At 43.3% G+C, this 22,928-nt stretch overlaps 2 protein-coding genes across 5 annotated transcripts in view; one reads left to right on the forward strand and one right to left on the reverse strand.

Annotated features, from left to right (window-relative positions):
• The first annotated feature begins 7,638 nt into the window (after positions 1–7,638).
• Positions 7,639–15,435, forward strand: GLRX (glutaredoxin). The gene is made up of 3 exons (XM_081880626.1): positions 7,639–7,912; positions 12,498–12,610; positions 15,158–15,435. The coding sequence occupies exons 1-2, from the start codon at positions 7,706–7,708 to the stop codon at positions 12,606–12,608; spliced, it is 318 nt and encodes a 105-aa protein (XP_081736752.1). The 5' UTR covers positions 7,639–7,705; the 3' UTR covers positions 12,609–12,610; positions 15,158–15,435.
• Positions 15,436–18,660: 3,225 nt separating this feature from the next.
• The window catches only part of RHOBTB3 (Rho related BTB domain containing 3), a 35,801-nt gene continuing 31,533 nt past the window's right edge, over positions 18,661–22,928 (reverse strand). For all 4 annotated transcript variants that reach the window (XM_081880478.1, XM_081880479.1, XM_081880477.1 and 1 more), the window contains exon 13: positions 18,661–22,042. In XM_081880478.1, the coding sequence (XP_081736604.1) occupies positions 21,927–22,042 (116 nt within the window). In that variant the 3' untranslated portion in view covers positions 18,661–21,926. The remainder of the gene's footprint in view (positions 22,043–22,928) is intronic.

Consider the following 22,928-nt stretch of genomic DNA (forward strand, 5'->3'; position numbering starts at 1 on the left):
CCTCCCTCAGCTGTAAAAACAAAGAGGGAAGGGGGGCAAAGCAGTGCAGTTCCCCCTTCCCCCGACAGCTCGGGGTAGTCTTTGGAGTCGCAGGTGAGCTGCGCGCCAAATGTCACCCCCCTCAGAGAAGACACCAGGGGGCTGCCCCCTTCCTCCGCCCCTGCTGCCACCTGCTCCTCTCCTCTTGACACCTTATGTCAACACTAAACTGCTCCTAAACTTGAATGCCCCCATTCCAGCAAGTGAAAAATGCAAGGCCCCACTTTAAAAATGTAGTATAAACATTGACAACTGGGGAACACTGGCCTGCAAGTGCTCCAATTGGAGAACAGCCTTTACCAAAGGTGTCATGGGCTTTGAAGACGCTCGAACTCAGGATGCAAGGGAGAAATGTGCTAAGAGGAAGGCATGATCAACTCCCGCCCGAAAACCAATGTCCCCACTGTGGAAGGACGTGTGGATCCAGAATTGGCCTCCACAGTCACTTACGAACTCACTTTTAAAACTGTGTTTATGGAAGACAATCTTACTAGGCTACGAGTGATCACAGAAGAAGAAGAAGAAGAAGAAGAAGAAGAAGAAGAAGAAGAAGAAGAAGAAGAAGACTCTTAAACTTAAATGACCCAAACCAGCAAGTGCAGAAGTAAGTTTTGGGAATGCCTCCTTGAATTGGCTTCTGAGATGAGACAGTCAGTTACCAAAGTTAAATGGGATAGCGTCTACAATTTCCAATGTAGGAGCCAATGTAGGTCTTTCAGGAGAAATGTCTCAGAATGTCACCATCACCAACTTAGTACCACAGCTTAAACGTGTATTTCATTATCTTCATTTCCCTGAAAAACAAACAAACTCTATTTCTGTTCTCAGGATGTATATCTTACACTTTTTCCCCCTTCCCCAGTCACAAGCAGTTGTTATAGCAACAAGACAGCTGTATACACCTACTTTTGACTCACAGCCCAGAGTTATTTATAGCTGCTGTAATTCCCCATGGTACTTTAGTAATGGAAACCACAGCGAGCTAAAATTGCACAATTGATAGACTGGCATCTTAATCTAGTCTCCGTGCTTGCTGAAATTATCCACACCTCATGCTCCAGTTCCATATTCATCCCTCCAAAATGAAGCAAGGCGACATGGCAGGGTGTAGGAAGAAGCAGACGGTTGATATTCATGCCTGCCCAAGTCATCTTTAATAGCAACACCTCAGGAATATGTTTTATTACTGTTGTTACATGAACTTGAAATGCCTTCACCGTCTCCTCAACCACAATGAATAAACCTAGGGATGAAATAGTTTATCTATGATAATCTTATAATAAAACAAGCAATCAAAAAACCACTTTTTAAAAGGTCAGCTCTGTTGAAATTAGGTACATTATGGCGCTCTGGGTGCACCAATATGCTCGTGTTTTCTTTTTCATTTCCCTTACTCCCAGGGATATCAAAATAATGAAGTTGTTTTCTGATGTGCTAGCATCTGAAAAGTGGGGTAAGTATAGTTTAAGATGCCGCAACATGAAGAAAAATCTGAAAATTGAACATTTGTATGCCTCCCCCCCTCAAAATTCAGGACCCAAAGTGCACACCAAAATTATTTAGAGTTCAAGTTATTCCAGGTGACACGGATTTTGGTGCCAGGGCAATGCAAGCTGCATGGCACGCACAGCTCCTGGTACCCATGGTTGCATCCTGATCTCTGTCACACAAAAAGGTCATGTTATACCCCAAAATAAGTAAGCTACTTCCACAGTAGATAGAAAGCAGTAACTTGGCACGCCCATAGTTCAAAGCATGTTTGAAGATTTGTACGCTTTGTCCCCAAGTAGAATGTACTATTACAGGCCACCCCAATCCCTGCCAAGCCATGCACGGGATTCCAGGGTCTGTGCATAGGCTAGCCCAGGAATTCCTCTGCAGATTGTATATTCCCTTCAAATCCCAAATAATCAAAATCCTACCATTTCTTAATTTCTAGTGTTTAGAGGTTCCCCCCCCAAAAAAACCCCCAAAACAACCTATAACAATACTCTCACGTCACTTATGAAGCTGGCACCCATCTAGAGAAAGGCACTCTGGTTACAAGTCTGAAAACGGGACTTTCAAAGATGTAGCAATCCAAACTGAGAACGTGACATTTACCGCTTATTCTGAAATGGCCCTCAGCCCAGCAAAGGACTCTGAGTTCCTGTACGGGGCAGAATGCTGGGCTGTGGGAGTGCCATTTCCTCTTCACACACTTTAAGCTGCCTTGGAAGAACTTCCTGTAACAGCTAGAAATGTGCATTTCTACTCTCAGAAAGGAAGTGCAAACTGGGTTCATTCTTTTACTTCCTTTAAATTGCTCGCATCCTGCCTTGTGGTTACAAACACTTCAAATGCTGCTTGCAAGACAGAAAGAAATAATTAAAACGCTGGAAAGAGAGAAACTACGAAACCACATTAAAATGGCGAAACAGACAAAATGACAGCAGAATCTGAAAGAGCAAAGCAGCAAGATCGATAAAGTTTTGAATGAATTAGTGTGCAGATATATAACTATAGCCAAATAGAAATAATATTCAGCATTTGAAACAGAAGACCCTCTAAGTGTCCCTTATTTTCCAAGGACAATCCAGGATTTACAGAAGCCATCCTGGTTTCTGCATTGATCTCAGAATGTCACTGCTTTTCCTTAGGGAGTCCCTATTTTCATCAGAAAAATGTCGGAGAGTATGGAGTTATGCTACCCCCAAGCCAAGGAAATAATTACGTAACTACTCAACCTTTGGAAGACTTCTGAAGTAAGCCTGTATAAGGAAGTGTTTTAAATGTTCAATATTCTATTCCAAACGTATGTTGGAAGCCGCCCAGAGTGGCTGGGGCAACCCAGTCATTTGGGCGGGGTACATTATTATTATTATTGTTGTTGTTGTTGTTGTTATTATTATTATTATTATTATTATTATTATTATTATTATTTTACCTATTTTCATTGGCTAAATGTTGGCGGGTACAGAACAGTAACGCCACCCACCACAAATATTAATGCTACTACCTTAGCAAACTGAGAGGCAGTATGGAGTAGCAGTTAGAGGGTCAGAGTAGGATTGAGGTGGTTTGAATACCTGCTGAGCTCTGAATCTGACCAGATGATGTTTGGCTAGTAACAATCTCTCCATTCAGCATATAACAGAGGTGTGATGAGGAAGGAGGAGAACAATTAATGCCACCCTGAGCTCCTTGGAAGAAGGGCGGCATAAAATTGTAATTGATTAAAATAAACAAACCCTTGTGTGATTCCGGGACACTGCACAGCACCCTGGAATCTGTTTTCTGTTTGTTTGTGTGTGCTTTTTGTAGGCTTCTCTGTTCATTTCAGCAGCAGGAACAGTACCTATTCAAGGAGACCCGTAAGGTTTAAGAGGACCTAAATCAAGAGCACATCTCTAGTCTCCTAGATGTGTTTTCTGTATAAGGCACATGAGTGCTAAATATTGCAGATGATGAATACATCCCAGTCAAAATGCAACTTGGAATCAGTAGGTTTGTGCCATGACACAATTTTAAAAATTGGTTGCAATCAGCTTAATCCCTCCTGAGGGTTGAGTCTGCAGGCTTGAAAGGCTGAATAGGCAATAACACAGCCAATGTAATCCTTGTGATTTCTATGCCAGAGCATATTATTGTATTTGTTATCCTTCTTAATAACATTTTTTTAATTAATGCAAAGTTAGACAAGTCAATCCAAAATGATAGCTCAGGATTCCTGAGTGCTTTAATAAAAACTCACTCCAGGCAATGATATTTTTAAAAATTCAATAACAAAAACAATCTCCATATGGTAAGAAATTTCAGGGTTCCCAAATAGGCTGGTCAAACTACGCATCAATTTAAAGTCACAGGGTAAATCAATATCAGTAAGAAAGTACGGTAAGTCTTTTTCTTGATTCAGAGTACAGTGGTACCTTGGGTTAAGCACCTAATTCGTTCCAGAGGTCCGTTCTTAACCTGAAACTGTTCTTAACCTGAAGCACCACTTTAGCTAATGGGGCCTCCTGCTGCCGCAACGCCAGAGCACAATTTCTGTTCTCATCCTGAAGCAAAGTTCTTAACCCGAGGTACTATTTTTGGGTTAGCAGAGCCTGTAACCTGAAGCGTATGTAACCTGAAGCATATGTAACCTGAAGCATATGTAAACCGAGGTACCACTGTAAGGCACTTTGCTTTGGAAGAACTGAAAACTTCATAGATGAATATTCTTGGCATTTAGTTTCAGGGCAGTAAGAAAACTCAGCACTGCAGTGCTCCCAAAAGACTCTAGATAATGGGTTGCCAATGTGCAAGTGTGCTTGCTAGTACCTCTTGTGAAAGGTCCAAGTCAATATCAGCTCAAAAATCCACAATGGGTGAGAGATTATTTGTTTTTCCTGCTCAGTTCCTGTTTGCCCGGGCTTGTCGTCTCCTACAGGCCCTCAAGGCAGCATTTTCTGACTGGCACAATCTACAATTCCTCAGAATTCCCCGTGTGCTCCCTCACTGACCCAAGAAGCTTCGCCACTCATCCTCTAGATTTTGCACGTAGATATGAGAGGCGTTCCAGTGTTCTCTTCTTAAAAGATTTCTGCTGATGAGAAGTGCCTAATCCACACGTGGAACAGCTTCAAACATAATGCCTGCAACATGTGGAGAGACTCAGAGTGGCCTTCAGATGGTGGCCAAAGCTTATAAATTTGGGTTAAAGTATGCACTCTGATATTGCTTTGTCAGTACACATGCTTGTATCCCATTTTGATCAAGCTGATTGTGGGGAGGAAGGTAGCTCAGTTGGTAGGGCATGAGATTCCTAATCTCAGGGTTGTGGGTTTGAGCCCCACATTAGGCAAAGAATTCCTGCATCGCAGGGGGTTGGACTAGATGACCCTCGTGGTCCCTTCCAACTCCACAGTTCTAGGCTTCTGTGATCCCTAATTTATCCTACACTGACTCCCAGTACGTTTCTGAGCACAATTCAAAGTGTTGGTGCTGACCTTTGAAGCCCTAAACGGCTTTGGTCCAGTATACCTGAAGGAGCGTCTCCACCTCCATCGTTCTGCCCGCACACTGAGGTCCAGTGCCAAGGGCCTTCTGGCGGTTCCCTCGCTGCGAGAAGCCAAGTTACAGGGAACCAGGCAGAGGGCCTTCTCGGTAGTGGCACCCGCCCTGTGGAACGCCCTCCCACCAGATGTCAAAGAGAAAAATAACTACCAAACTTTTATTAGACATCTGAAGGCAGCCCTGTTTAGGGAAGCTTTTAATGTTTAATAGGTTATTGTATTTTAGTGTTCTGTTGGAAGCTGCCCAGAGTGGCTGGGGAGATCCAGCCAGATGGGCGAGGTATAAATAATAAATTATTATTATTATTATCCTCACGACAAGTGAGTTAGGTTAAACTGAGAGCATTGACTGGCTCAGGGAAGCTACGTGGCCCCAGCTGATAGCGATGTGCCATCTCCACAGCCGGGAAAACCTATGTCCCCACTGTGGAAGGACGTGTGGATCCAGAATTGGCCTGCACAGTCACTTACAGACTCATTGTTAAAACCGTGTTTATGGAAGACAGTCTTACTCGGCTACAAGTGATCGCCAAAGAAGAAAGAAGAAGTACATGACAAACATGGGACTGCAAGTGTGACAGGCAAGGACGGTCCAGAGTTATTCGCTGACTTTGTGGCTTGCTTAGCGGCAACATCCAGATGCACCACGGCTTTCCTAGCATGGCTGTGGAGATAACACTGTTGCTATATGTTGGCAATATGCCAAGTTTCATGAAACTGCATTTCAAAAAGGGTTTCACAATAGTCTCACAAGAGCTGCAGTTGTCACATGCGAGGAGTCTTAGTCAATCAGCGAGTCAGAACAATGCATCATTCATTCATCCCAATATCCTGTACTGCAATACACAGATCACAGGTTGTGTCCTAAATGGGACAGTCCTTTTCCTGCTATCCAGTTTGGTACGTTAACGTAATGGGCAGCTTACCTAACTGATAATCTTATAATCATGTTGATAGATTTATATAATAGTTTTCAGCTCAAGCATGCTACTCCTTCTGGAGGCAAGGAGTTCCTCAGGTCACCTGTGTGAAATGCACTGTGAAAATGTCATTGTCTTTGGGTTGTCTCCAATGTTGTGTTTACTCAGAGTAAACCCACTGAAATTAATGAAGATGATCAACTTAGATCTTTTAATTTCAGTGGGTCTGCTCTGAGGAAAACTAACAATGGATGCAATCCTTTTCATTTAAAATCTGTTGCAGGTTAACTCGATTTTTTATGTATTTTTATTATAATATTAAGAGAAGTTATTTCCTCTGTTTCTTCAGACTCCTTCATTCCTTCCTTCCATCCATGGTTTTAGAGAGAGAAAATCCAATCTCTGAGTTAGAAGTTACACCCTTTTTGATCTGTAAGTATTCTCAGAATAACCTACTTCATATGATTGTGGGAGGATATAACGGGAGAAGCCCTTGCAATCTGGGTAAAACCAGTTGTGTATATCCAGCTCAATCAGATGAGGGAATTCCTAGGCAGGTGAAAATCTGAAGCTGCTAGCTCTCAGTGAGACTTTTGATCTATTCTTTTGTTCCTCCATGCATAGCATGGTTGTGTGCATCCAGTTATACCTGATGAGAAAAACACACACATGAAAATGTGATAAATACATAAATCTGGCGGCCAAGGTGGGTGCCTCCCCTCCCATTTCCAGGATCTGAGGAGTGCAGTCCCATATATGTTTACTCCAAAGTAAATTCCACTGTGTTCAATGAGGCTTCCTGCTTAGCTTGGCTTATGGCATTTACTTTACTGTATATTTTGCTGTAATAACGTGTTCACTATGGGAACATTTGGGCCAAAGATAAGTATATAAACACACTGTATGATGAATTACTATTCTTCTTATTTTCTACACAGGAGCCCTGTCTTCTTCTGCATCTGGCCACTCTAGTTTCGGATTTCAGTCTTGGAAAGTGCATTGCATCAAGGCACCAGTTGCTTCTAGCTCTGTGGCTATTTTGTCACATGAACAAGCCCAGCAGAGCCAGTCAATACAATGTCACCAGGGAAGAAGAGGCATGACTTTCTGTTGCAGACCAAGCTTTTCATTTAGTTGGTTAGACCACAGTGCTGATAATGCCAAGGTTGCAGGTTCGATTCCCCCTGCATTGCAGGGGGTTGGACTAGATGATCCTCAGGGTCCCTTCCGAGTCCATTAGAGGGATTTCTAGCCTGCCTTTCAATCCCACAGAAAACTGTGCATATTTACTTGGAAGTTGGTCTCACGCCGTTCTGTAGGAGTTGCACCTCAGGAAGCAAGTTTGACTGCTGCAAGGAAGACTCTTCTATCCAAAACAAATAAAGGCCATGCAAATGCTATGAAGCAAGCAACTTCGGTCCAAAATGGACTAAGGGCGCGCCAGCAAATTATTTACCACGCGGCTTGTGTAGGGAATACAGACCATAACGCTTCCACTGGGCAACTGTTCATAGTCCTTTCTGACATTAAAAAAAAAAAACAAAGAAGAAAGCCGCAGATAAGAGAGGGCGAGGGCTCCTCCTACAGGGTGTTGTCCCTTAAAGGAGGAGCGACGGCTGCAACTCATAAAAGAGCGCACAGCGCGGCGGGATCTGCTGCAATCTTCCAGTTGCGCGAGGCTGCTTGTGGAGAGGTGGCGAAGGTCCCAGAATGGCTCAGCAATTCGTCAACAGCAAGCTGAAAGCTGATAAGGTGGTTGTGTTCGGCAAGTCGAGCTGTCCTTACTGCCACGACGCTGTCAAGCTCCTGGAAGGACTTCATCTCAAGCCTGGGCACTTCGAGTATGTGGATCTCACCACCCGAAGCGACATGTCTGCTATCCAGGACTATCTTTTGGAGATAACGGGGGCCAGAACAGTGAGTTTCCTTTCAATGATCCTAATTCTTGCGCGCGAGGGAGAAGGAAAGCAATGGTTTTTTTTCCTGCTTTCTAGCCGTGCATTTCTCTTTAGATTCCTCCACCCTACCGTAGGAAGTGGCTCCCCCCCCCCCCCATGACATCAACTGGAAAAAGCTCTCCAACATGTGGACAGCACTGGAAGTCTTTTTACGCATGGCTCAGGAAATGACCCCGCCTTGAGCGCCTACAGCAAAGTTCTGAGCAAAGGTTCTGAGCTCTCAATGGATCTCTGGGGCTACTTTGTGCGGAAACGAGCGTCTGTCTTTGGATACCGTTGCGCTCAGTGCTGCTGCGATGTAATGACGACAGGATTGCTGGAATCTTGCGTTAACGCCCATCCATCCCCACCTGAGTCACTTTCTGTGAGAAGCAGGATACTGGACTGTAGAGACTTTTGGTCTGGTCCATAGGGCGTTTTGTGTTTGCTACCTACCTCACAGGGTTGTTGTGTGAATACAGTGGGGTGGGATTGTGTGCTCTGCCTTAAGCTCCACCTGGGGGTGAGGATAGGATAGAAACAAAGCTGTGTAGCTGAGGTGGCCCTGATAACTTAAGGGCCACTTCTGCTACCCAGCTTTGCAAAGATCTCCGTTCTTCCAGGGCAGCTCAGGACCACGTTGCCCTTCATATGTCCTTGTGAGGTATTTTTTTGCTTGTAGCTCACCTGAAGTTAGGGGGTGAGCTACAGAGGGAGGTGCTGAGAGTTGTTAGGAAACTCCTGTTCCCCTCACAGAGCTGCAACTCTGTAATTTAACAACCAATCCCTCTTCCTCAGGTACTCTAGAAACTGTTAACTCTATGAGAACAGGTGTCTCCCAAAAATTATCAACAGCCTTAAAAAACTATGGTTTCCAGGATTCTTGGGGAGAAGCCATCGCTGTTCAATAGAGGTTTCAAACCACTTTAAATGTGTAGTGCAGAAGGGTTCAAAGTCATGCTCATTTAGGCTATGGTGGGGTTAGCAAGCTAACACACCATCCTGCTCTACTTTTTTCCATTGTGGGATTTAACAGAGTCCAAGCAGCCCTTAAAAAAAAAAGAAGAAGACATGTAGGCACATGTAAACTGCTTTGTTTTCTTACAATCAAGCAGTATATATAAATGATGGTGGTGGTGATGAGAGCAAGTGTCACATGAGATGTGATGGGTAACATAAATCATTCTTGACACTCATAGCACCAATGCACATCTTCTGGAACAGTTTCCAGAATTCTTCTATAGGTGAGAAAGATTTTTGTAAGACACAATGTAAGTCTTTTGAAACATAACTACTAAGAAGCGGGTCTTTTGAAACGTTGTACCTAGAAAGATGCGAGTCTTTTGAAACATAGCTAGTAAGGTGTGACTCTTTTGAAATATATTGTAACTAGTGTACACAGAAATTGAAATATTTCAGTATTTTAAGTACTGTACTAAAAACCAATCCCTCCAGAGGTGGACCGGACTAGCAGCATGATAGATCACTCCTGTAAAACCTTGTACTATTTCCAAAATAACATGCGGCAACTATAATGTAAGTTAAGACGTAACAAGCTCATTCTCATGTTGTAATAGAGAAGCCATTAGGTCTGCATTCCTGTGCCACTTCTTCCCTTTGTGAAACTTAACGCAGCGGCTTCCTTCAAACTTTTCAAGATGAGCAACATGCCTGGAGCAGGGACGCTTTAGGGAATTTAGATTTCTTAACAGGGCAGGGTGTTTGGCAAGGGAGGTAAATCCCTTTTGGAATTCTCAGTTAGTCAGATTTCCATTTAGTTATGCACTGCAGGGCGAAGAGTCTGTGAGTTTTGTGCACAGGCCATACCCTTGCGTATATGAAGCTGACTTCTCTGACCACAGGTTTTCAGAATTTCTACCTCAGCGGCTCTCCTTTTGTTACTGGAGTCCATCTCCCATCATCCCTGACCATCAGCTAGGCTGGCTAGACCTGATGGGAATTTAGAGTCCCAACAGCTTCTTGGAGCCACCCCAGTTGTAAATGAGGCGCATGGTGTGTCAGTCATGATGATAATTGACACAGTCCATTGGTGGGTTGCCAACATTTCTGCTGGCCCTGCCCTTGTCTCTTGAATGGCTGCCTATAATGCATAAAGTTAATGGGCAGTACTTCTGTTTCCGCTTTCCGAGCTGAATGTAAAACAAAGGAACAGCTGCACTTAACTGCATGTCATAATAACTCTATACAAATCTGTGGGGCAACAGGGTATACTGTATACAGTCTTGGTTGCCTCATCTAAAAAAAGGGGGGGATGCTGTAGAAATGGAGAAAGGTTCAAAGAAAGAGGAACCCAAATGTAGAGCAACATCACCATGAGGAAAGGTTACAAGCTTTGGGGGGCTTTTAGCTTAGAAAAAAGTTTATCTCCCCCTCTCTGGGGTCATCCAGTGGAGATGAATGTTGGAAGATTCCGGACAGAAAAATGGGTGCACTACTTCACATAGTCATAACTGGAATTGGCTACCAACTTGAATGGCTTTAAAAGGGGATTAGATAAATTTATAGATAGAGCTTTTGGTGGCTACCACTCAGCATGGGGTATATATTACCTCTATGGGACTTCCCATAGGTGGGCCACTATGGCAGCAGAATCCTGTAGGGCCTTTCTTCTGATTTCAGAGGTTTATTCTTGGAGAGCCAGTAGAAGCCAAATCCCCAGGGAACTCCCTGTTTTCAAGTCCCGCTGTAATGAACAGAACCTGTATAGAAGTATGGTTGGGTGGTTGCCCATCCCATTCACCTCAATGGGATTTGCACCACAGAACTTCAGAAGGAAGGAGGGACTGTGCCTGTTGTATTGTGGGGACCTATATCTAATTAAACTTAACATTATTGCACTGAGAACAGCACCTCCAATTAAAATCCACAGCTTAACGCTGCAAAACGGGGCTTCATGTTAGGAGCTTCGTACTGTTCTGGTGAGCAACAGAGAACAGATGTTGAGTAAAACCTCCTGATACATTAGCTTCAGGCCAAGAATGACGGCAGGCACATGTCACTGGTCTTCAAATGTTCTGGATAGGGGCCTTCTGAGAGTTACTGCAAGCTGCAACGAGAATCCTTTGTGTTAAGAAGGCACTTCCTCCTTGGCAAAAGCAAGTTATGCAAATCTAGGCGATGAAGTCCAAGGCCTATGGCACAGTGACCTTTGCCGTAGTGCATGGGAGGGTAAATCACACCTGCTCCTGATGGAAATTTGTCATGTGCAAATTTCCTGTTACCTGAGATTCAGCTGCAATAGTTCTTGTTACAACAGTCTTTTCTGCATCCTCAAGAGATGAGCTGCCTCTAGTATTGCTTGCCCTGAAATTTACAGCATCACACACAGCAAGAACGTGTCTTCATGGCCTGCAAGATACAGATGTGACCTTGCAGGACTTTGGTCCTGCTGTTCTGTTCCATTTGCTTGCCATTCTATCCTATGGTTCACAACATGGAAGAGAAGAAATTGAAAAAATTATTGGATGAGGTGCCATCACTGTATACCATCTTGGGAACTTCCAACACCCTAAGTGAGGGGAAAGAGTCTTCAGATTTGTACCTGGAAATCCTGTCCACCCCAGGTGTGAGGAAGGTCTGATCCACAGGCTTATTTAGGCCTGGCATGGGTCTCAATTTGCCCTGGGAGGCTGTATTTATTTTCTCTTCCCCATGCCAACTTGCTGCACGCAGGGGCGTTCGGGGGGGGGGGTGCACCGGGTACCATTCCAAAGGAGGGGTGACAAAATGCACCCCCAGGATACGTGCCACGCCCCCTGGAACAAGCGCCGCTCCGGGTACTGGATCAGGTTGCTTCGTCGCTAGCTGCACGCACCTGACATCACATACAGTGTCAGGTGAGGGGCAGGTGGGGATGTGGCTGCCAATGCCCAGTTGGGAACCTTAAAATGCCCTCCTGGTTGTGCATTGGCAAGGGAGGCATGTTGTCACTGTGAGTCAGCTGACTGAGAGTGAGAGCGAACCAGCAGGCAACGACTGCCTTACAGAGTTCCCCATAGGGAACGCAGGAGAAAAGCAGAACTTCAAGTAAGTGCCTGTCAGCCTCTCAGACCTTGCACTTCAAGGTCTCTGGGATCGGAGCTCCATGAGGAACTCTGTAGCCAGCCAGGGCTTGCAAAGAGCTTTGTTCTGCACCTTGAATTCTGACTATCAGCTACCTGGCACTTCAAAGCACCACACAGGATTCTATGTAAGCCCTGTGTGGCACTATCAAGTCCCAGCAATTGTCGGTACTTCAAAACACCCCATCGCCAAATGTCATTGTGACATCGGGTGATTGGCAGGTGTCTGGCCACACCCAACTGTTCAATTTCACCCATAAAGGTAGGGGAGATAAGGATCAGGTCTGCTGGCTGGATCCAGTTCTCCAGCCCTGCACTACCCTTATCCCTCCAACTTAACAGTAAGCTTTCATCTCTCTCACCGTTTATCTTTTGCTGTCATTCTTCTAGCTCTATTTTAAGCTCCTGCCTCCCTAGGAGACTATGCTCCTAAAATCCTTTTCTTTACTGAGTAATCCTAACAACTTTAACTACTTCTTCTAGGTCCCTCGTGTCTTTATTGGAGAAAAGTGTATAGGTGGCTTTACAGACTTGGACGCTCTATATAGGAGTGGAGAACTTAAATCCATTTTGCAGAAGATTGGAGCCTTGTGAAGGTGAGTGTTTGGATATGCTATCCAGCCAACTTGAGAATGAGGAGGAGATGCAGATGCAACCCTGTGAGACAAACTATGTGTTACATTCAATATGTAAGAGCAGTCCATCTAGTGCTTCATTTTGCTTAATACTACAGTAAGTGGTCTGTGGCAGCAGTGGTGTAGCGTGGGGGGTGCAGGGGGGGTCGGCTGCACCGGGCGCAACACCTTGGGGTTAGGGTTAGGGGGCGCAAATCCACGGGTTAGGGGGTGCAAATCCATGGGTTAGGGGGCGCAAATTACTTGCCTTGCCCCGGGTGCTGACAACCCACGCTACGCCACTGTGTGGCAGTGTTCAAAATTCACCAGCTATTGGCCACTTGTGACCACACGAAGGCACCAGGATGATGGCTGACATCTCCAAGATCTGGAGGAGCTTGCCTTGAGGTCCTTGGATCTTGTTTGTTTTCACACACTAACAACAACATATCCATTAGAATTCTATCCATGGTATTTTATCTGCACCATCAGAGCAAATTTCAGGAACCAAATTGTTCTATTGAAAAAGAGCCGTCTGGCCCCCAAATGGCAACTAGACATTCTGTTTTGGTGACTGTAACCCTGGTTTAAGGAGCCATTTGGTGCCTAGCTTATATATATCTGAGTTTCTAACACTGGGGTGGGTGGAATTGTATCAGGTAGCACATAGGGAGAGGAGGTTTAAACCTTCCCTCCCTTGCTGCAATTGCACCCCCATATAACCATTAGCTGTAGCTGGGTGCTTTTTAATAAAGCAAGCTGCTGTGACAGGAAGGGACTCTGGTCGTGATCCTGGTGGTGGAAGGAAGGTTTAAACTTCGTTTCCCCATGCATTGTGGTACCCATTACAATCCCTCATGCTTCATATTAATAAAAATTTGTAGTTGCATGCTTTGCATAGCATGTTGTTTGACTACAGTAAAAGTAATGTTGTTGTTGGCCGTGCTGGCTGGAGTTGTAGTAAAAAAAGAAACCCATAAACAAAAAAAATCAGGTGGGCACCAGGTTGGGGAAGACGAGCATAGCTCAAGTAGCTGCAAGTGCAACTCCTTGCACACAAAGCAGAAACATGTGACTGGCTGCTCCCACAAGCAGCATAAAGGATTCCTGATCTACACAGAGGTTTATTTTGAGAAAAGCTTGCTCCAAAAGTATTTTCAAAATGTACAGAGGAATCTTGCTGCAGGAATGAGGAGGCAACTTTAAAATGGCAAGAACGTATGTTGGCATCTCATGCTGCATCAGATGAAGAGAAACGAGGCTTGCCAGCATCTTGCTCGCAGCTAGATATTGTAGGGCAGTCGATTTCCTGAATTGTATTAGTTGAAAAGAGGCATACCAGAGGCAGCGGGGGGGCGGGGGGAGAGATACTTTTTCTAGGCCAGGCACACAGCTCTTCCGAAGGCCTAGACACTTGAAATAACAGGGTTGGAAACATGCAGGGGTTTGCAAATGCCTGATCTCTGTAAATGAACAGCTGCTTCACAGGTCAGTTGCCCTTGGAAGCATTCTCTATGTCCTTCTGTCTGGAAGTCTGGCTTGGAACGCTGGAAGCAACAGCTGGAGAAAGGAGCTTTCCAATATGTTCTGCAGACCCTGTTAACCTTTCTCATTCCCACAGAGCAGTGGCTTCACCCTCCAAGTCAGCTAGAGGTAGCTTATGCTAACCCTGTGCCGCAGAAGAAGTGCCAGTCCTTGCCAACTGTAATCATTGCCTCAGTTCAAGTTGCACTTACATCCACACCATATAATGAAAGCAACAGCTTTCCCCAAAGATTCCTGGGCCTTGTAGTTTACCCTTCACAGAGATACAGTTCCCCAGTACCGTTAACAAACTACATTTCCCAGGGTACTTTGCTGGAAGCAATGTGCTCTAAGTGCATGGTGTGGTTGTAACCTTTAAGCCTCTGGTTTTAACAGAGGGGCATCATTCACTGGAGGAGGCAATAGGAAGTGCTACTACTAAAATTGCTATCTGTTCTTAGTGTGCAATGAAGTGAGAGCCTTACAATGGTGTGCAACCATCTCGGTACACTTTTGCACCAACAGAGAGAGTGCAGAAAACAGAGTTTGGATAGGTTTGCACAGTCCAGGGCAGTTATTGGTCACTTAATATTCTTTTTTCAACTACAGTGGTACCTTGGTTTTCAAACGTAATCTGTTCCAGAAGACGGTTCGAGTTCTGAAACATTCAAAAACCAAAAACTAAATAGCCAACAGCTAGGCCCCAGGATCTTGCACTCAGCGGAAGCTGCATGGCATGTTTGACTTCTGAGGTGTGTTCAAAAACTGAGGCATTTACTTCCGGGTTTACAGCGTTCAAAAATGAAATGTTAATCAACGGGGATGTTTGAAAACCGAAGTACCACTGTATTGCATTTCCAGTATAATCGTCTCAGTGGCAATGGGTTTCTTTTTTGAAACCAAGCTTTCTCCCAAAGTACTGCTCAAGATCTTTATAGCTGCCAAATGTCATTTTTCATGGAAACCTTCCAATGTTCATAATGTGTCCCTTTTTTTAATTTTCAGAGCAGCAATGGACTGGAGGACAGCACTACCTCATGCTACTGCACTATCTTTTGGAAATGAAATCGCAGCTGCCTGCCTCTCGCTTTATCCTGCATCTACTATGTTGCTTATGGTGCGTTTCAATGTAGAGTAATGATGGCCAAAGGCTTTGGTCACTGTCTGGTTTTGCTGAGCACGTGGCTGTAACTTCTGGCACGTTTTAGTATGCACCATCTCTGCTAGTTTACATGGGGGCGGTCAGAACCCGATGCAGTGGAATAAAATGCTTGTACTAAGAAGGAGTTTTATTATATAATTTATATGCATATATACACTGGTAGCAATCTTCATTCTCCAAGAGCTGGTCCTTGCCTAGCCCAAACAGCACTATCCATGCACATAGGGGAGGCATCAGTGGTCTGGGGGGGAGAACTGCAAAGTTTGCAGGGAGGGCTCTTAAAGGGAGCCATGGAAAACATCCCAGGGAGTTTTGAGCATGCTGCATGAGGCACAGAATTCAAGTTAACTTGTGGAGAGTAGGAATGAAAAACCCAGCAGGAGAGGAAATGCAATGTCTGGGGTTCTGAGTATATTCTGAGAATATGCTGCAGCATTTTGTTGTAGGCCGTACTTCTCCCTCTCATACAACCAATATCATTAGCTTTGTTTACTTCCTTCCAACATGGGTGAGTCCATACATTGACACCTGGCTTTTTCTACCTTGTAGAAATTTGGTTCCATTTATCTGCATCCTGCCCTCCTTCAATCGCTTCTCAAAGTTAGCTGGTCCTTCTTCAGGTTGAGAATAACAGAGCCCTTTGTATCTGCTCATCCTCATACATTATTGGGCCATCCATCATAAAAGGGATTTTAGTGGTACAAGGCAGAGTATCTCCCTCTTAGTCATCAATCCCTGCCTCAAAATTAGGACCATTCTTATTTGCTACAGCTGCATCCTAAAGCACCCTTTTGGGACTCTTGTCTCCTGTGTATTTGGGCATTGTGCGGCATCAGTCAGCATACTTCAATTTTTGCAACTCGCCATTCTTCCTTCTAGTGAGCCCTAGATTGTTAGGCCTCTGGGCAGGGGATCTGTACAATGCCTGCCCACAAAAGTTAATGTTTAGATTTAGTAGCACTTAATGGCAAAGCACTTAGTTCTCTTGACCTTCACAATTACTTTCTGGGGGGAAAGTTTCATCTCTGTTTACAATACACTGGTGGAATTTAGAGGATGCAGTCACTTAACTCCATCCCACCCAGGAATGCAACAGCAGAGAAGGAACTTAAATCCTGTGCTTTTAAGGGCTGTGATCAGTCAACTTGTTGCCTCCTGTGCGTTGTACAGGGGTAGCACTGTCCAGCAAGGTGATGAGTTCGGTGTCAGAATATTTCCCTGTATTTGAGGAGAACAACAACAGCACCCTCAAACTGATATGCCACTAATTCCCTACACAGCTAATTTTCCTACACAACAGAGGCACTGTGGTCTCAATCACTGAACCTCTTGGGATTGCTGATCAGAAGGTTGATGGTTCGAATCCACATGATGGGGTGAGCTCCTGCTGCTCTGTCCCAGCTTCTTGCAACCTAGCAGTTTGAAAGCAAGCCAGCACAAGTAGATAAATAGGTACAGCTGTGGCTGGAAGGTAAACAGTGTTTCCATGTTCTCTGGTTTCTGACAGTGTCCCATTCCACCAGAAGCAGTTTGGTCATGCTGGCCACATGTCCCGAAAAGCTGTCTGTGGACAAATGCCGGTTCCCTCGGCCTGAAGTGAGATGAATGCCACACCCCATAGTCACCTTTGACTGGACTTAACCGTCCAGGGGCCATCTACCTTACCTTTACTTCTGCTATAGTAGTTTAAGAGTACAAATCAGTACAGGGGAGACTTGGATTCCAGTCCCCACTGAGCTCACAGACTGAGCTTGGGCCAGTCACTGTGTCTTAGCCAACCCTTCATCAACCTACCCAGAGATGCCACAGATTGAGCCTAGAACATTCCACAGCCCTTCACCTGAGATGTCTTTTGATGCTATTGCTGTAACTGACAATGAACTGAGTGGGAAGACACAGGATCCATCCCTTGGGGCATGTGTATGGATCCTGAGGAGCATACACTGCCACCAAAGTCTAGCTCTGGAATGCTCTACACATGCTTTCCCAAATATAAGCCTACACTGGGACCTCACAGAAGAACTGGTCTCTTACACATGTATACCTTTGAGTCATGCATTGTTAAGTTATTGGAAAGCGCTAGCAAATATCAGGTGCCTCTGATGAAAGTGTGACACACCTTGGTGGAAATCTAGTTTCTTGTCAGCCGTACAAAATGCAAGGTGACTTAATTTTTCCACCCATGAATGCCGTTGAAGTTTGTGCTTTGTTGTCAAAGGGAGAGGCAATTATTCTGCGAAAGCTGCTAAGTTGTGCAATTGCAGATCTTTTTTTGAAGTTGCTGTCTTCAGGTACAATTATATGTGTTTTAACATAATTGAAGCTCTTATATGTTAGCACATAACATAATGGTTGTATAATAACCTTTAGTATGAATAAGGCTGTTTCGTTTAATCTCGGGCCATTTCCATCTGGAGACCTAAAGCAGGACTTTGAAGGCTGATTGCTGTGTTATGTTGCAAGTCATTCTTGTGATGAAAATCACAGAAAAAACCTACCTACAAACCATAAGGTCCCAAGGCAGGTTACAACATTTGAAACAGTTGAAAACCATGAAACAGTTTGTAAATTATAAAAAAATGGGAAGTAAAACAATTATCGATGCAGCAAGTATACATGATTGGTCCCACAAAAATACTTTAAACTGTCAAATGTATAGGTATGTCTTTAGCACAGTGAAAACTGAATAATTATGGTGTTCAATGCACCTCTGCAGGGAGCAAGTTCTGCAACTTAGGGGCTGCCACTGAGAAGGCCCTCTCCTGCATTGGCATTGTCTCTACTTCGGAGGTTGGTGAAACTGCCAATCTTAACACCCAAGAGGATCTGTAGGAATGGAGGCGGTCTTTCAGATATTTGGGTCATTTATGACTTTAAACACCAATGTGAGTGTGTTGAATTAGGCCCAGAAACAAACTGGCGACCAGTGTGGCAATTTTAAAATAAGGGTTATATGAATTCTAAATGGAATCCCAGATAGTCATCAGGCTGCTGTATTTTGGACCCTGGAAGTTTCTGAATTGTCTTCAAGGGCAGCCCCATGTAAAGCACATTGCAGTAATCCAATCTGGAGGTTACCAGAGCAAGTACGGCTGGCAAGTAATTTATATGACACATCTGGGTCAGGTGAGGCTATCCATTTTGCTTTGGTTAAGACCTTAATCCTTCTGAGGCGAGTGCATTGTCTTGGAAGTTTTGTTTTAATCCAGTGCACACTCCTAGTATGTTAGACTTCATCTAGCATGAAACTGATTTTTTTTTTCATTTCTAAAGTTGATCAAATACACACTGAGTATAGTTTGAACTATAGCTGTTTAATGGATAAATAAGCACATGAGATGAACACTTAGTAGAAACATTTTATTGAGTTAAATATTAAATTTAAAATCTTGTAAATTTTAAGCACCAGCTAACATGTGAAATTATTATTACATATCCAACACATGCCATAATAAAATAAGTGTTTCTTTGAGCTACAAACACTCTCATCCATGTGACAAGACTACAACAAAGATTCTTGTATCTTAAGGTTGGCTCTCTATACATCTCCATGCTGGCTTGACATTAGCCCATGTTCATAATTTCACTTTAAGAAATTATAACAGTCTGTTATCAGAAATTATTATTATTTAAATAAAAATAGACATTGAAGTAATCCCTTCAGTGTGAACTCTCTTGAATGCTACTTACAATGCCTGCTTATTAATTAATAATTGTATAATTAGAAATGTGAAATCTACTACTTGTCTTCTAAAATAGACTTACATCAATTGCCCCATGAAATCACTGTAGGAAACTTTAGAAAAGTTACAAGTTGCTATCATGTGTTTGCAGATGGTAGGGCAGGATTTGACTATCTAAGCAGGGATTATGGTACAATGCATGTGGCTGTAAGGGAATCTGGAAGCTTTTCTGCCTTTTTGTGGTTAAATTCGGCAGATCAAGCTACGCAAAAGTTTCTCTGGTAATTTATATATTAAAACCAAATCATGGTTTGCTAATTTTCAAGCTAAACTAATTCATACATGTTCATACTAATTCTAAACTGATTCAACTATGCATTTTTCCTAAACCAGCTAGGGCCGTACACCATCTGCATGAGCATCGAGGAACACAAACAGGTGCACCATATGTGGTTTATAATCCTAAAAACAAAAACAAAACCTAACTAGTTCCCCTCAGTTCCAGGAAGCTTCTTAAATTGCTATACTTGCCATATTGCAGTAATACTAGTGCTCTGTTTTTTCTCTCACAGTTCTATATCCAATTACTGCTGTATACAGAGTTGTAACATAGCAGGCCAAAATTGGGTCTTAGGGGTGTAAACTTTTTGATTGCAGAATGCACATCTATAGCAAACTCCTGTGTGGCTATCCTCTTTCAGGTGAAATTTACAATAAATCTTAATTTTAAACATGTTCAAGCCCGGGTGGAATTCAATGACTGAGTCACATTAGCGGAAGTCCTGCGCAGAGCCTTCCACTTACACAATGGGGCTTTCCTCTTCTCCTACCTCCTACTCCATGCCCCCAAAATTTACTTGTGAGAACCCCTGGAGTAGAACACAGGGAAAGGAGGGGGTACCATTCTGTCTGGCAAGCCAAAATGACAAAACTATTGCCTTAGCACAACAATGAATTCCTCCCATTATTCCTAAGGTTACTTGTCAACATCACTGCAACAAATCCATTTGAGCTGCTGTGCTTGTTTGTAGTATGTAATGTTGTATCTAATACATGCAAGTACAGAGTGCAAGTAAGGAATTACAACCTATTTTGTGTGCTTGCATACTTAGCAAATCATTAGACATTTAGAAGGGAAACTGTCATGCTTGCCCTGCTGACCTGCGGAAAATGTATTGCAAAATGCAGCAAGTGTGTGTGTGTTTTTTAATTGGTCTCCATAAAAACCACACTGCTGGATATTAGTTTCTAGTAAGAGATCCACAAATGCTTCAATTTTTTTTAAAAGGTTAAAAACCTAATAGAAAACACTATTTACAAGGGCCACTGAAATGCATGTGGGCTGTAAGGGAGGAACGCTTGGTGTAAATCTCATCTCTGGTGACATCAACAGGATCCTACACCTACGTGTTTGCGCATGTGGAAGGTACAATGTGGCAGCCTCTGGATGTGCACACAGGTGTTGAGGATAGGTGAGGAAATACAGGCACATATATATATATATAGCCTCATATGCACACAAAAGCAGACAATAGTCTCAGCAGGGACATGCCACTGAAAACCAATGGGAGGCAGCTCCTGCTTTCCAGTAGGGATTCAGCCCTCTGGATCCTGGCCAGTCCAGGCATGCAGACTGGATGCGGGGTGGCTACATGCAGGGCCTCTCTGACAAAGGACAGGAGAATCTTGCTGGGACATCATACTTCTGGAGATGTGTAAAAAGGAAAAGCCAGGGCTTGTGAATTAAACTTTGGTGACTGGGAGACTGGGGTGGCAGTCTGAGCGCAATAGCACGCTTGGATCCCCTGGAATCTGCAATGTCTAGCTCCAAAGTGGCCAAAGCCAATCTGTCCAGCTGGCTCCTTTCTTCTATCTTGCAGCCTCTGGGACATCAAAGTATAAGCAACAAGCCCTGGTCATGGTTTTCAAAGACTACACCTGGCTGCTGAGTGTCACCTTGCTCCATAAGCTTTGCCTTGCAGATTTCCAACCCTTGCATTTTCATGCCCTTGGCTAAGCTCTGAATGCAATGTACTTTTGAAAAGCGTTTCTGTCACATGCCCCCTTTAAGGAGAATTTTCCTGGAGAAATTCATGTGGACTTAATTTGTCATCTACTCAGGAAGAGCTGGCAAAAATGCAGTAGCGTTACATGGTTGTGACAATGTTTTGGTTTTTCTCCACATTGAAACACATTTGTAGAGGATATATACACACACACCAGAAACAATGTGGAAGAATGCTTATTACTTGATCATTTCTTTTGCATTGCAGGATAATGACCAGCAAATAAATGGCACTATTTTAGATATATTAGGCCATTCAGTGAGGGGAAAACATAAATCAATATTTTCTAGAAAGATAGTGATGTATTTTACACCATAACATAGGATTTTAATGATGCTAACAGGAAGTACATTTTTCTAATTACCAGTGCAGAAACATAATAATCTATGTTTTTACAAAATTCTTAAAAGGCCCAAAAATAAATTACAGAAATCCTTAACAGAGTAACTAGCAAACAAAATTAGGTTCTCCAGACAAAGAGAACCTACAAACATTTAATGAATTTGGAATCTCCTTCAGACTCTTAAAATCCCAATCATGGGCTGACATGATTTCCAGGCTATAAATAAGTCTAAACTCCACTAAAAACCTGAAATAATATGACATGAATTGATGTCTCTATACAAGGAAATTAGACCCAGCAGCAGAATTGGGAAACATCCTGGTTAAATGCTTATGATTTTCTAAATTTTGTTTCACATGCTTTTAAAAAAATACAGTAGTTATTCATTAGCAAGTGCAGTATTAGATCATAGTTTCACAGCATGTAAGCTCAGCATTTGCTTTCAGTCTTGTGAAGTTGTAAGATTCCTGAAGCAATTGACTTTCTTCTCTTCATAACTAAAGATGGATCAGCTTTCAGTTTACATTACTACGCAATGGCATTTTCGAGAATGAATGTAGTTCCTGTACTCTGCGAGCTGTTTCAGGTACATACTAGAAGGCCATCTATGCATCTCGACAAAATTGCGTTCTTCCACTAAAATGAGAAAAAGGGAAATGTATTTCTCATCAGGTTAAAAGATTTCTCTGTCCAGCATGCTATTTCTAAACAACTTCAGAAGCTTTTTCTCTCTAAGCTAGAAATCTGTAAAGTTCTACCTTGTACCAGATCTGAATTGCAGTTTCATACATTCTGCACTCAACCTGGGTTGGAAACAGACAGGGTAAAAAGATTCTAACACACTACAGATTTGAAAACAATATATGACCTACTTTCATCTAACACCATGTTTAATGGACTTGGTAGAAATGAATTGTCAATATATTTTGTTACTACAGAAGATAAACTGAAATACAGGGAAATGATAAATTTCGAGGGAAAGGGGGCACTGCCAATCAGTGGGGTCACAGATCCTTGCTAAAAGTTGATAGATCTTGCCCAGGATCTTCTGAGGGCACGGCAGAAAAAGAGGACATGGGAATCCATAAAGCTGTCCTAGCTTTTGCTTCCAAAGCTCTCTTATGGAGGGAAGCTTTCTTTTACCCATTGGTAAAATGTTTTAGCCATGACTACATGTTATTCTTCAAAGTGCCCTTCTTCCTTTCTCTAGATACAATACTAGTTATGACATCCCAATATAATCTGGCTCTTTTTAAGGCTGCAGAGAAAATGGATGTACATTCAAAGGGTGCTACTCTGTATGACTTTTAGAAGCCAAAGTATCATATTTTACAGTGCCTGGACCACCAAATCCCTACTCAGAAGTTTTACTTACATGATCTCCAAGCACATGAATGGGGTCGTGCCAACTAGCCCTGCCCCAAATATCATGTGCGCTAATCTTGCCCATTGATGACTGCACATACAATGCAAAAACATCTGCAGGGATGCAGTCTTCACAGGTACTACTATAAGCGCAAAG

The sequence above is a fragment of the Podarcis erhardii genome (assembly GCF_964252035.2).
Source record: "Podarcis erhardii genome assembly, chromosome: 11".
Taxonomy (NCBI): Eukaryota; Metazoa; Chordata; class Lepidosauria; order Squamata; family Lacertidae; genus Podarcis; species Podarcis erhardii.